Source organism: Schistocerca americana, chromosome 1 (genome assembly GCF_021461395.2).
Source record: "Schistocerca americana isolate TAMUIC-IGC-003095 chromosome 1, iqSchAmer2.1, whole genome shotgun sequence".
Classification (NCBI taxonomy): domain Eukaryota; kingdom Metazoa; phylum Arthropoda; class Insecta; order Orthoptera; family Acrididae; genus Schistocerca; species Schistocerca americana.
In genome coordinates this window covers 812,800,480-812,815,871 of record NC_060119.1, presented here as the reverse complement: position 1 = coordinate 812,815,871, position 15,392 = coordinate 812,800,480, and the positions used below count along the sequence as shown (strand labels likewise).

At 40.9% G+C, this 15,392-nt stretch overlaps 1 protein-coding gene across 1 annotated transcript in view; it reads left to right on the top strand.

Moving 5' to 3' along the window:
* Positions 1 to 15,171, top strand: part of LOC124612888 (ralA-binding protein 1) — a 123,859-nt gene extending 108,688 nt beyond the window's left edge. Inside the window, exon 13 of the mRNA XM_047141344.1 lies at positions 14,840 to 15,171. Coding sequence (XP_046997300.1) covers positions 14,840 to 14,950 — 111 coding nt within the window. The 3' untranslated portion in view covers positions 14,951 to 15,171. The remainder of the gene's footprint in view (positions 1 to 14,839) is intronic.
* The last annotated feature ends 221 nt before the right edge of the window (positions 15,172 to 15,392 follow it).

The following is a 15,392-nucleotide window of genomic DNA, read 5'->3' as shown; positions in this document are numbered from 1 at the left end:
CTGGGATACCAACCTCACTGTCACCCATCCTACAACCCGACAACCAGGAGTGATGGTCTGGGGTGCTATTTATTTCATAGCAGGACCCCTTTGGTTATCATCCGTGGCACCCCTACAGCACAGCGGTACATTGCCCTTCATGACAAGCCATCCTGGGCTTGATAATGCCCACCTGCACATGGCGAGAGTTTCCACTGATTGTCTTTGTGCTTGCCAAAACCCAGCTTGACCAGCAAGTTCACCGTATCGGAGCATTAAGGGCAGGGCCCTCCAAGAAGTTTGGGAATCTGGAAATCTGACTCATCAGTTGGGCAGAATTTGGCATACCATCCCTCAGGAAAACATCCAACAATTCCACCAATGCCAATTCAAATCAATGTGTTATTGACTTGCTCGATTTGTGAAGCTCTTTCTCTTGAATAAATCATCCATTTTTTTCTGAAGCTTTAATCATTTGTTTGTCTGTACATGTACATCACATCTACTGTTTTCTGTCCAAGTCAGATATTTATTTATTTACTGTCTTAGAGTAATTTGTTGTAATATGGAACATTCTGTCCTTTTATAACCATCAGTTTGAAGACACTGCAGGAGGTGCTTAATTTGGTTACCTCTTATTCTTACACATCCTCCTCAGTCAGTCCCCAATGTGTGCAAAGACACCTGGCTGTCATCTGGCATGTGACACCCACTGATATAAGTGTGCACATTCCTAATGGGTGTGTAATACACCATTTCCTTTAAATTTCCCACAGAGCCAAAAATGTTAGGAATTAAGGCTAGATGAATGGGAAGGCCACTCAGTCACTGATTAAACATCTGGGTTATGTACCGTAAGGTGTAAAATGTGTAGAGAAATGGGGTGTTGCCCCATTATGCATGAATCACATATGCGGGAAAGTACACTGTGGGCCATTAAATCTGCATCATAAAGACTGCATGCAATGAATATCAAATGTATCTGAAATGCAATACGTACATGGACACGATTAGCATTTCAGTGCAACTGCACAAACAAGCTAGAAGTAACTCAATCTACATTCTGTATACAAGGAAAGATTACACAAGCACTCAAAAATCACATTTGAATGCCAACTATTTTTGAGTAGATTGTTTTATGGCTCATGTAAGAAAGAGAAATATCTTCCATCATGTGTCTGAATTTGACAGTTGTCAAATTGTGGCTTATCAAAACAGCAGTTTATCATTCTGCAATATTGCTGCTCTCATTGCATTAAATAACAGGAATGTGGAATCAATGGGTTCAGGGGAGGGCTATAATCAATATCCAGCGGGATATCAATGGCTGTCGGCTAGTCCCACCTGCAAAACAGACATATTGTTTGTGCAGTAAGACAAGTACCACATAGACAGTGTGACAAAATCTGAATCACAAAGAGTGTCAGAACAGCAAACAGTGTTGCAGTTTTCATTGCTGCAGCAACAGAGACAGACACACTGACGGTATACACAATGACTGATACAGGAATGGAACCATGTCATTGTTCCAGTGATTCTCAGTTCTGTGTGTAGAATCACAATGGATGTGTCCATGGATGGAGATTCTGAGAAGATACTATACAGATTCTCAATGACCCTAACGTGTACTAGCACCCAAGAGGACAGTCAGAGTATATGTGGATAAGATAGAACCTGTTGGGAGGGAATCAGAAAAGGTCACACTAAGGCGCTACATGAAGCACGTACTGGCTCTAGTGAAGGCACCACTAGGAGAAAAACTTACAGTAAAATGGAAATAATAGGTAAAGATGTAGGGCCCAGGGTATGAAAAAGAGGAAAGTGATAAGGCAAGGTCAGAATGGGTGAGCTATGGTAGAGTAGAAATGTAACAAGTTGAGTGAAGGCTGGTGTGGGGACAGGGGCACGGAAAAAGAGAGAAAGATGGAGGAAGGGCAATTGAAGGACATGGATTATTAGCAAACTTTTGGGTCAGATGGGGTTGCAGTAACAAAGGATACGTTGTAAGGAGAATTCCTACCTGTGCACTTCAGAAAAGTAGATTTTGGGAAGGAGAATCCAAATGGCAGTATGAGTTTCTTAGCTCTGATCTACATTATCCAAAATGCAAGCCCTTTTTAAGGGGGTCTTGCAGTGGACTCATGTTTAGGAGGACTGGGATTCCCACCCCTTTTTAAAATCCTTGTTTAGGTTCTTTGTGGTTTCAGCAAATGGACAAATGGTTACTTTGAAAAGGATACAGCTGATTTCCTTCTCATCCTCATCCTTATCCTATCCACACCCCCGACCAAGTAAGACTGCAAAATGGTTAAGACACTGGACTAACATTTGGAAGGATGAGGACTGAAATACTCATATGGGCATCCATATTTAGGTTTTCCATGATATCCATAAATTATCTAAGGCAAATGCTGGGATGTTGTCTTCAAAAAGACTGGATGATTTTCTCTGTCCTCCTGCTTTCAGTCTGAGCTTCTGTTCTGTCTCTAATAACCTCATTGCTAACAGGATATTACACAATCTTCCTTCATTCTGAAATTCTGCTGCGTCTCAGACCACCTCATTGTTGGTGAAATGTTAGCCGTATATTTCCCTCTTCTTTTTTTGTGCTCAGTCCCTTGCCTATCTGGTGAAATGCCTCTATATATAATAGAGGGAAACATTCCACATGGGAAAAATATATCTAAAAACAAAGATGATGTGACTTACCAAACTTAAGTGCTGCCAGGTCGATAGACACACAAACAAACACAAACATACACACAAAATTCAAGCTTTCGCAACAAACGGTTGCTTCATCAGGAAAGAGGGAAGGAGAGGGAAAGACGAAAGGATGTGGGTTTTAAGGGAGAGGGTAAGGAGTCATTCCACTCCCGGGAGCAGAAAGACTTACCTTAGGGGGGAAAAAAGGACAGGTATACACTCGCATACACACACACATATCCATCCGCACATACACAGACACAAGCTGCTTTGCCTTTACAAATGTAACCGCCCCTGGTGTAAAACCTGTCCCATGCACCCTCCCACCACCACCTAGTCCAGTCCAGTATATATATACACTGCTGGCCACCATAAATGCAACACCAAGAAAGACAAGAGGTAGCACAACAAAATTTATTTTGTAGATAACATGTTGACCAAGTATCAAATGATTACGTTTACAGACGTCTGTGACATGTGGTTCCTGCCAGAATCAGTAGCCAGAGTAGTCGCCATTGTTGGAGATCACCGCTGCCACACGTCTCGGCATTGAGTCAAAGAGACGTTGGATGTGTTCCTGGGGTACAGCAGCCCAAGCAGCTTCCACACGTTGCCAAAGATCATCTGGTGTGGCAGCTGGGGATGTAATCTGGGTCACTCGTTGAGCAACCATGGACCACATGTTTTCTATCGGCGAAAGATCCGGAGAGCGAGCCGGCTAGGGAAGCAATTCAATCTGGTTATTGACGAAGAACCTTTGGACAATGCGTGCTACGTGTGGTCGCGCATTATCCTGTTGAAATATGGCTGTGGCCGAGCCCTGAAGGTAAGGAAGGACAACTGGCTCCAGCACCTCGGATATGTAGCGCCGGCTATTCAAAGTACCGGCAATGCGTACTAGAGGCGTGCGAGAGTAATATCCAATACCGCCCCATACCATAATACCCGGTGCAAGACCAGTGTGGCGGTGCATAATGCAGCTGTCCAGCATCCTCTCTCCACGGTGTCTCCACACTCGAATCCGACCATCGTGGTGCTGCAGACAGAAGTGTGCCTCATCAGTAAAGACAACGTCATTCCATTCTGCTGTCCACATCTGTCTGTCATCACACCATTGGCGACGGAGACGTCTGTGGTTCTGCGTCAATGGTAGACAAAGCAATGGACGTCTTGCGGACAGACCACTCTGCTGTAAACGGCGTCGAATGGTACGCGCAGACACTGGATGATGCGTTACAGACGCAATGTGCTGTGCTATGGTTCGGGATGTCACTGAGCGATCCGTCACTGCCATGCGCACAATTTGCCTATCAGCACGTGCAGTGGTGCACCGAGGTGAATGCGATCGACCACGTCGGTCTGTCGTACCCTCCTGCATCCAACGGTCACATATCTGCATTACAGTTGTTTGGTTTCATCCAACACGACTAGCGATTTCTCTGTATGATAATCCACAATCTCGGTAAGCCACTATCCTTCCTCTGTCGAACTCGGATACTTTATCAAACGATGTTCGCTGTTGTCTACGAGGCATAACTGATCGTCTTGTGAAACAACCACAAGGTAAACACGCGTGCCGAATGTACACTCGTTGAAATCGCCAAGCCTTAAATGGCGCTATGAGGTGGCGCCACAGGCGCGCGTGATGTGCGTCTGCACTGAAATTCTAATCAGTTGCATATCTCATCGCTGCAAACCCATGGTGTAAATTTCACTTGATTCGGATGCTTCCTTTAGGGTGTTGCACTTACGGTGGCCAGCAGTGTATATATATTTTTTACAAGCAGACTTCAAACAGGTTACACATTTTCACATCAGGCCAAGTAACTTTTACTGAATGCTGCATTACACTTCAAAGTGGCACAGATACATGACACTATTTTTCAACATAGTCACAAATTCCCAGTACACAATGGTTGGAGCATTCTACTAATTGTTTAATTCCTTGATGATAAAAATCCACTTCTTGGTCACAGAGCCATTGAAGAACTCCTTTGAGAATATTCTAATTTTTGGAAAATCCCCCCCCCCCCCCCCGCCCAGATATTCTTTCAGCGTGCTGAAAATATGAAATCACATAATGCAAGATCTGGACTTCCCTGTCAGCACCACCCACATCTGTGTGGCTTTGGTCAAATTGCCAGCATCACCTCATTACAGGTGAAGGTAACATTGCAATTAGTCCATATGTCACCAGAATTTTACAGTGAATCTATGTGCAGTTTAGAGATTTTGCCCACAAAAATCACACTGTTTCATGTATTTCAACTTTAGAGTTCGTTTACAGGTGCTATACCATTTCACTCCCACACTGTGATGCATCTGTTACCACACTGCCGCAGAACTGTCTCTCCGTGTCACTCAGAATATGTACTCTCTTCTGACAATGCGCCACTCTTTTTGCGCAATGGTCTTATTGTTGGACAACATATGTAACTTGATTTCTGAAGTTCCAACATTTATTCTATCGATAGTATTTATAACAAAAACATAATCAGTTTTTGACAGTATAATGTTACTAGATAGGTAAAAAAATCTACTAACCAAGTGGCAGCGACGGTGTTTTGGGTGACTTTTCCGAACAGTGCCCCTTCTCCTAAACCTCTCCAGTCCTTTTTCTTCACCCCTCCTCTTTCCCCTTCAGCTCTTCTGTCAGAAGGAGCCACTGAGTCTGAAAGCTTGCGTAAGTTAAACCTCTTTTGTGTGCGTGCGCGCGCTCCTGCCACTGTTTGATGAGTCAATCAATAATATTTAGATACTGTGATTGCTAGCTACCTGCAGTGTAATTATAGGATCCACTGGACACTACAATATGGCCACCCAAACAAATGCAGAACTTCCGCCATGCTTAACAGTTGAAGACTGCATTGTTCACTTCTCATAGTATTCTCCAAACGTAAACACATCCTGTAGCAGAAAAAAGTTGAATTATCAGACCATATTATTTGTTTGCAGCCCATATTTTGTATTGTCTACACCACTGAAAGCTCATGCTACAAAATTCACATTGCACGTTTTTCTAGGCTCTGTAGCTTAATTTTTTGCCCCACAGTTACATTCGGGCAGTGGTCTTCTTTCTTTGTCTCTAAGTCTTCTTTCTTCTTCCAATATCTTGTCTAACATGGCAGTAGATCAACATTGTAGCAGAAATTGTATCTTTTCCAACTCTGGTGTACTACAGGGTATCCTGTTTATCTTAACCACCACAAATAATTTTTTTTGTCCAGAAACAAAATTTAAAAAAATAACGAGAATGTTGTTTAGGTAGCAGAGTGAAATTAACCAGCATAACTGCCCTTATTTTATCTTTGTTTGTTACAGAACATGAACAGCAGTACATATTTTTGTTGATATCTTCAGTGCGAAGGCTGATTTGGTGCAGCTCTCCACACTACTCTATACTGTGCCAGAGTCTTCATCTTTGAATAACTACTTGAAACTACAGCAGATTTGAATCTGCGCTTACTGTAATCATCCATCGGTCACCCTCTACTACACACTACCCCCCCCCCCCCCCCCCCCCCCCCCAAGTTTTTCCACCCATTACCATTAGCAAACTGACATTTCCTTTATGCCTCAGGATGTGTCCTACCAATAGTGACTTCTCTTAGCAATTTCTTTTTTCCTCAACTTGATTCAGTACATCATCATTAATTACTTGACCTATCTAATGTTCAGTATTCTTCTGTAGCAGCACATTTCAAATGCCTCTGTTCTCTTCTTGTCTGAACTGCTTATTGTCCAGGTTTCACATCTGTATGAGGCTACAGTTCTACATCTACATCTACATTGATACTCCGCAAGCCACCCAAAGGTGTGTGGCGGAGGGCACTTTACGTGCCACTGTCATTACCTCCCTTTCCTGTTCCAGTCGCGTATGGTTCGCGGGAAGAACGACTGTCTGAAAGCCTCCGTGCGCGCTCTAATCTCTCTAATTTTACATTCGTGATCTCCTCGGGAAGTATAAGTAGGGGGAAGCAATATATTCGATACCTCATCCAGAAACGCATCCTCTCGAAACCTGGCGAGCAAGCTACACCGCGATGCAGAGCGCCTCTCTTGCAGAGTCTGCCACTTGAGTTTATTAAACATCTCCGTAACGCTATCACGGTTACCAAATAACCCAGTGACGAAACGCGCCGCTCTTCTTTGGATCTTCTCTATCTCCTCCGTCAACCCGACCTGGTACGGATCCCACACTGATGAGCAATACTCAAGTATAGGTCGAACGAGTGTTTTGTAAGCCACCTCCTTTGTTGATGGACTACATTTTCTAAGCACTCTCCCAATGAATCTCAACCTGGTACCCGCCTTACCAACAATTAGTTTTATATGATCATTCCACTTCAAATCGTTCCGCACGCATACTCCCAGATATTTTACAGAAGTAACTGCTACCAGTGTTTGTTCCGCTATCATATAATCATACAATAAAGGATCCTTCTTTCTATGTATTCGCAATACATTACATTTGTCTATGTTAAGGGTCAGTTGCCACTCCCTGCACCAAGTGCCTATCCGCTGCAGATCTTCCTGTATTTCGCTACAATTTTCTAATGCAGCAACTTCTCTGTATACTACAGCATCATCCGCGAAAAGCCGCATGGAACTTCCGACACTATCTACTAAGTCATTTATATATATTGTGAAAAGCAATGGTCCCATAACACTCCCCTGTGGCACGCCAGAGGTTACTTTAACGTCTGTAGACGTCTCTCCATTGATAACAACATGCTGTGTTCTGTTTGCTAAAAACTCTTCAATCCAGCCACACAGCTGGTCTGATATTCCGTAGGCTCTTACTTTGTTTATCAGGCGACAGTGCGGAACTGTATCGAACGCCTTCCAGAAGTCAAGAAAAATAGCATCTACCTGGGAGCCTGTATCTAATATTTTCTGGGTCTCATGAACAAATAAGGCGAGTTGGGTCTCACACGATCGCTGTTTCCGGAATCCATGTTGATTCCTACATAGTAGATTCTGGGTTTCCAGAAATGACATGATACGCGAGCAAAAAACATGTTCTAAAATTCTACAAGAGATTGACGTAAGAGATATAGGTCTATAGTTTTGCGCATCTGCTCGACGACCCTTCTTGAAGACTGGGACTATCTGTGCTCTTTTCCAATCATTTGGAACCCTCCGTTCCTCTAGAGACTTGCGGTACACGGCTGTTAGAAGGGGGGCAAGTTCTTTCGCGTACTCTGTGTAGAATCGAATTGGTATCTCGTCAGGTCCAGTGGACTTTCCTCTATTGAGTGATTCCAGTTGCTTTTCTATTCCTTGGACACTTATTTCGATGTCAGCCATTTTTTCGTTTGTGCGAGGATTTAGAGAAGGAACTGCAGTGCGGTCTTCCTCTGTGAAACAGCTTTGGAAAAAGGTGTTTAGTATTTCAGCTTTACGCGTGTCATCCTCTGTTTCAATGCCATCATCATCCCGTAGTGTCTGGATATGCTGTTTCGAGCCACTTACTGATTTAACGTAAGACCAGAACTTCCTAGGATTTTCTGTCAAGTCGGTACATAGAATTTTACTTTCGAATTCAATGAACGCTTCACGCATAGCCCTCTTTACGCTAACTTTGACATCGTTTAGCTTCTGTTTGTCTGAGAGGTTTTGGCTGCGTTTAAACTTGGAGTGGAGCTCTCTTTGCTTTCGCAGTAGTTTCCTAACATTGTTGTTGTACCACGGTGGGTTTTTCCCGTCCCTCACAGTTTTACTCGGCACGTACCTGTCTAAAACGCATTTTACGATTGCCTTGAACTTTTTCCATAAACACTCAACATTGTCAGTGTCGGAACAGAAATTTTCGTTTTGATCTGTTAGGTAGTCTGAAATCTGCCTTCTATTACTCTTGCTAAACAGATAAACCTTCCTCCCTTTTTTTATATTCCTATTAACTTCCATATTCAGGAATGCTGCAATGGCCTTATGATCACTGATTCCCTGTTCTGTACATACAGATTCGAAAAGTTCGGGTCTGTTTGTTATCAGTAGGTCCAAGATGTTATCTCCACGAGTCGGTTCTCTGTTTAATTGCTCGAGGTAATTTTCGGATAGTGCACTCAGTATAATGTCACTCGATGCTCTGTCCCTACCACCCGTCCTAAACATCTGAGTGTCCCAGTCTATATCTGGTAAATTGAAATCTCCACCTAAGACTATAACATGCTGAGAAAATTTATGTGAAATGTATTCCAAATTTTCTCTCAGTTGTTCTGCCACTAATGCTGCTGAGTCGGGAGGTCGGTAAAAGGAGCCAATTATTAACCTAGTTCGGTTGTTTAGTGTAACCTCCACCCATAATAATTCGCAGGAACTATCCACTTCTACTTCACTACAGGATAAACTACTACTAACAGCGATGAACACTCCACCACCGGTTGCATGCAATCTATCCTTTCTAAACACCGTCTGTACCTTTGTAAAAATTTCGGCAGAATTTATCTCTGGCTTAAGCCAGCTTTCTGTACCTATAACGATTTCAGCTTCGGTGCTTTCTATCAGCGCTTGAAGTTCCGGTACTTTACCAACGCAGCTTCGACAGTTGACAATTACAATACCGATTGCTGCTTGGTCCCCGCATGTCCTGACTTTGCCCCGCACCCGTTGAGGCTGTTGCCCTTTCTGTACTTGCCCAAGGCCATCTAACCTAAAAAACCGCCCAGCCCACGCCACACAACCCCTGCTACCCGTGTAGCCGCTTGTTGCGTGTAGTGGACTCCTGACCTATCCAGCGGAACCCGAAACCCCACCACCCTATGGCGCAAGTTCAGAAAACACTTGGTGACAATTTGTGTTCAGTGTTAACAAATTTCTCTTTTACAAATATGCTTTTTGTGCAATAGCTAGTCTGCATTTTTAACTTATCTGTTTCAGCCTTCAGCAGTTATTTTGCTGTGTTCTTCCAAATCCTTTGCTGTCCCTGACAGAATTATGATTTCAACTGCAAAACTCAAAGTTTTTATTTCTTCTAACTGAACTTCATTCACTCTCCCTATTTTAAGGAGCACCCTGCGTATTTTATTCAGTAATCCACTTCTTCTTCTCAAGACCTTTCCAAACTTGTATCACAGTGTACCATTCACATTAACATGATGCTGTTAAAAATGTAACACAAAGTAGACTTTGACTCCACTGTAATAGCTCAAAGTGAAGGTATCTGAGGTTATATAAGTCATCCACATGCTGACATTGACAACAAACACATGGAAACACGATAAAATGCACGCCCATCACTGAGACAACTGTGTTCAATTGAAGACTTGCATGAGGAACATGAGGACGGCTGACTAAATGAGCAGTGTGCATTTTTCTTGTGTTCCCACTATTTACTGTCAACTCCAACAATCAGACAAGTTACATTACCCCAGTTAGCTGTTCTGTGTGCTAAAGTGCGCGTCATTTATGTTGGCGGCCGAGTTTAGGTTCGTTCTGCGCACCTGACGTCACAAAACACAGTCAGCCAATGAACAGAGAACGACGTTGCCATATCTCGAGTGCAGTGCAGAGCATGGACGAGTGTCTTCAGTTTTAGAAACGTTCAGTCATAAATAAAGTAATAGAACAAAAGCAATGTCTTGATAGCAGACATTCTTTTATAGAAAGTTTGGAAAAAGCATTCTTTATACCAATTGCTTCATATTCTATTAATTAATTAAACCAAACAAGCAATAAGACTCCTAATTCAGGCGATAGCAAGGAAAGGTGTTTGTATCACTCTCACGAATGGCTTTTTCGCAATAAAGAACAGCGGTAATTGTTTATTTCCTATTGTACTTCGACGAAGTGTGAGTAATTCATAGTCATACCAACAGTGTTTGCCAGTATTCTGCGTGACGTGGCAGTCTGTAGTCAGACGAGGTACGTTAGCGTAACGGTTAAGGTGTTGGGCTGCTACGCGAGAGGTTATGAGTTCAAACCTTGTGTGGTGCTTAATATTTTCATTATTTAAAAACAATATCGAAGTGCCTTACTTCACGAATTATATTCGTTTGAATGCAATTTTTTGAAATTTCTAGTGCTTTGTCTCTTCATTAACCGTTTTGCTGCTGTAGACACGTGCTCCCCGCATTCCGCACTGTGCGCGATTTTGTCATCACTGCACTGCTCGCCTTTGCAGACACATGGTGTGCCCACTGCTTTGACACACTTATCATTCGATTTCACAAAAACTATTTGGCCCAAAAATTTGATTTTTACACGTCTTCTTGACTGATACCTTCCTCCCATAAATGACTTAATTTTGTTTCGATGTTCAACGCAGTTATTATGCAGCATTAGCTGTAGTAAACCATTGCACGAAATTTTGAAGAGTTTGCAGAGGTAGAAGTCCATAGTGTATACTTTCCGTATGGTCGATTTTAGTTGGCACAATGTTGAGAATGAAATATGGACAAGATACCTAAATTTCATATAAAATTTACTGTATAACAATATCTCATTTAATTTAAGTACGACATAGGTGTCGTATGTAATACTGAGAAATATTCCGTCTTTCGCGACTGTAATAAAAGTATTATTTACACCGGACGCGTTTGGCTTTATTTTAAAGCACTTCAATCAAGGAAAGATATGGCACATACACAATGGTACTCATGTTCTCTTTCTTGTTTTTGTTCCACAGTCGCAGTTTTACCAATGGTACTGAAATATATTCCTCTTCTGCAACTGTAATAAGGGACTTATTTAGACCAGACACGTTTCTCTCTTTTGAAGCATCTTCAGTGGACAGCATTTTGTCTCCTCCATTGCCAAGTCACCTCTCGTAGTTTTGTGCTGCGGTAACACAATATTCAACGTTTGTGTCGGCAGATCAGTGTTTTAGCAAATAAATGATGTTTGTGTGTGCCACACACAAAAATTATATTTGACATAGCTCAGAGCACTTCACTGATGGACGGTATATTCAAGTCCTAATGTTTTTGTAAGTCCACGGTTTTGTTTAACATATTATGTCTACTTCCTTTTGATTGATTGAAGTGCTTTAAAATAAAGCCAAACGTGCGCAGTGTAAATAAAACTTTTGTTACAGTCGCGAAAGACAGAATATTTCTCAATATTACATACGACACCTATGTGGTACTTAAATGAGCTATTGTTATACAGTAAATTTTATATGAAATTTAGGTATCTTGTCCACATTTCATTCTCAACATTGTGGCAACTAAAATCGGTCATACAGAAAGTATACTCTATGGACTTTTACCTCTGCAAACTCTTCAAAATTTCGTGCAATGGTTTACTATATTTAATGCTGCATAATAACTGCGTTGAACATCGAAACAAAATTAAGTCATTTATGGGGGGAAGGTATCAGTCAAGAAGACGTGTAAAAATCTAATTTTTGGGCCAAATAGTTTTTGTGGAATCGATTGATAAGAGTGTCAAAGCAGTCGGAACACAATGTGTCTGCACAGGCGAGCAGTGCAGTGACAAAATCGCGCACAGCACGGAATGCAGGGAGCACGTCTTTGTAGCAGCGAAAGGGTTAATGCGGCCGTGGTGGCTTTACTTCACGAACTGCGCACTCCCCCCTACACGTAAGCTTGCGAACTATGCTATACTATGGTGCTGCTTCTATTGGCGCGTGCGTTGTGTGCAACTGGCAACGCAGCAATCTCCCGCGTCTGGGCGGGCATGCGCGAGCCGCCAAGATAAAAGAATTGAACTATAGTACAGTCAGTCAAAGTCAGTCCTGTGTTACATTTTCAATTATGTAATGTTTACGTGAATGGTACCATCTACATCTGTACTCTGCATCATAGTGTTAAGTGCTTGGCAGAGGGTAAGTCCCACTATACCAGTTGTTAGGGTATCTTCCCTGTCCATTCACATATGGAGTGCGGGAAGAATGAATGATTAAAAGCCTCTGTACTTGCAGTAATTATTCTAATCTTATCATTACAATCCCTATGTGAGCAATATATAAGGGATTTTAGTATATTCCTAGCATCATCATTTAAAGCCAGCTCTTGACACTTTGTTAATAGACTTTCTTGGGGACAGTTTACGGCTGTCTTCAAGAGTCTGCTGGTTGAGTTACTTCAGTATCTCTGTGACACTTTTCCATGAATTAAACAAACCTGTAACCATTCGTACTGCTCTTATCTGTATAGATTCAGTAGCCCCTGTTAATCCTATTTGGGACCAGTCGTACCAGTGTTTTATAAGTAATCTACTTTGTAGACTGATTGCCATTCCCCAGTTTTCTACCAGTAAACCAAAGTGTAACACCTGCTTTACCCACAACTGAGCCTATGTTATCATTCCATTTCATATCCCTAAAAGTGTTACACGCAATTGTATAAGTTGGATGATTCCACCAGTGACTCATTGATATTATAGTCATAGAACACTACATTTTTGTTTTATTTTATGAAGTGCACAGTTTTATGTTTCTAATCATTTAAAGTAAGTTGCTAGTCTTTGCGCCATTTTGAAATGTTGTCAAGATCTGATTGAATAATTATGCAACTTCTTTCAGATAGTGCTCCATAGTAGATAACTGCAAGTGTGAGGTTCCTATTAATATTGTCTGCAAGGTCATTAATATACAATATGAACAGCAAGGGTGCCAACACTGTTCCCTGGGGCACACCTGATGATGACGACTCTCTATCCAAGATAACATACTGCACCCTCCCTACCAAAAAGTCCTCAGTCCAGTTACAAATTTCACTTGGGACCCCATTGACAATAAGCATAGGTATGGCACTGAGCCAAATGCTTTTTAGAAATCAAGAAATAGTGCACCTACCTGACTGCCTTGATCCAAAGCTTTCAGTATGTCATGTGAGAAAAGTGTGTTAAGTTTCTGAACAGGTCTTGAGATAAAGTGGATTATTAAATAAAAAATATAGGATGCTATTTAAGAAAGACATACTGCAGCTTATATCTTTGTACCAACAAATATAGAAGAAAGGCTATCATGCTGGTTAATGCCCCCTGGTAACTAAACAACATTTGCTTGATTTTTTTTGTCTGCCAGACAGAAAGTTATTGGAGGTGGTCAAGATAACTAGGACATCCTGTATCCTCCTCCTCCTCCATTTATGGTGTGTGTGATCAAATAACTGATGTGAAATAAGTTAATACTACTATATGTACTGTCGTGTATTAACAACGTTTTTTTTTTATTTTATTTTTTTATAAATAAGTCATGTAGCAAGCTATAAACTTAGAGTCATTGATGTATTTTACCATTTCTTCATAGCTAACACTTAAGTATATAAAATTACAAAGAGTTATTATCACTAGTTATATAGTATTATCTTCACAGTTACTCAAGATACATTATTTCAACATTAACTTGTTGAAATTCTGTAATTTACAGAAGTTTCCTTTATATCATGACAACCTAGTGTCTAAGTAACAGCAGTTATCCTTACATTGTATGTACACATAAAACCTTGTGTGTGTAGTTTAAGTGCACTATTTTGTAATGGAGTGTGTTTTTCATTTTTGACAAAAAAGCATTCTAGAATTTAAATGTTTAATGTGATCTTCAGCCAAAACTTACAAATGTAGCACTCGTGCACAAATCAGAGAAGTTCTCAATCACAATTCATGTCGTGCGTAACCTGATCTGCTGTACCCTTCAGTAGATAATCAGAATGAGTTATGAAGGTAGAGGAAAAGATGGTAATTTAGAAATATCTGAATTACATGTATAATCTCAAAATGGAATCAGATTTCACCTCAGATTAGTTGTCAGAGTTTACTCTAAATGCTTTTTAAAATCATGTTGAATATTATCTTGTTATACTGTAATACATGCACTGTGTAGACCATCTAGCGAGAAGATATCCATACTTTCTGTTATTGCTTGTAAATTTAATTGTAGCACACAACAAGCTTTCAGTGTTCTGTGATACTACTGATGTGATGCCAAGCATATAATTTAAGTATCAACTATCACCATTGTCTTATCTTACATAATATATAACTCTGATTACTTATTGAACAGTACAGCAGAAAAGGTTCCAGTTTAATTTATTATTCATGCATGCTCTGCTCTGCTCTGTGAAGCAGTATTGTTTGTAAAAGTTGCAGTTGAAAACTCGCTTCTCATAAGAGATTAAATTTCCACAGCCATCATTTAATTGGTTATGTTACTTATTGCTCTTGTTAATTTTACTTGGGTGTTTTTCAGCAAAAGAAGGCCACCCTCATAAAATGCATCATGGATGAGAGAAAGGCATGTGTCAACCTCAGAGTTCAGCTCAGCCTTCTGCAACTCTCACAAGAGTCAAAACAAATATGAATTAGTGACACGCAAAACAAAGAACTTATTGTTGAAAGAGGTGATACTGATAATGAAGAAGTTAATTACTCCACCTATCCAATACAAAGTTTTATTACAATAAGCAGACTGGTGAAAGTTTTTAGTTCACTCAAAGTAACAGTATCATTCTGCTGTCATTACTGAACTGTATCTGATATTATATGTAGTACAAAGTGTGTAATAAAATAAGTATGCTATTATGTTGACTCCCATTTCAAATTATCCTCTTTGAGAAACAGAAGTGTGTGGAGTATGCAGTAAGAGAACTTAGGTAGCTTCAAGTGTAACGTAGATGTACTTTGTGAGTGTGGAAATGTTTAAACAATGTGAGAAAAATCCCATAAAAGGGTACTACTCCCTTTTCTATGGGTATATTAAAATGATGATCTTGTTAATAGTTATCCATGTAAGAATGTGCATC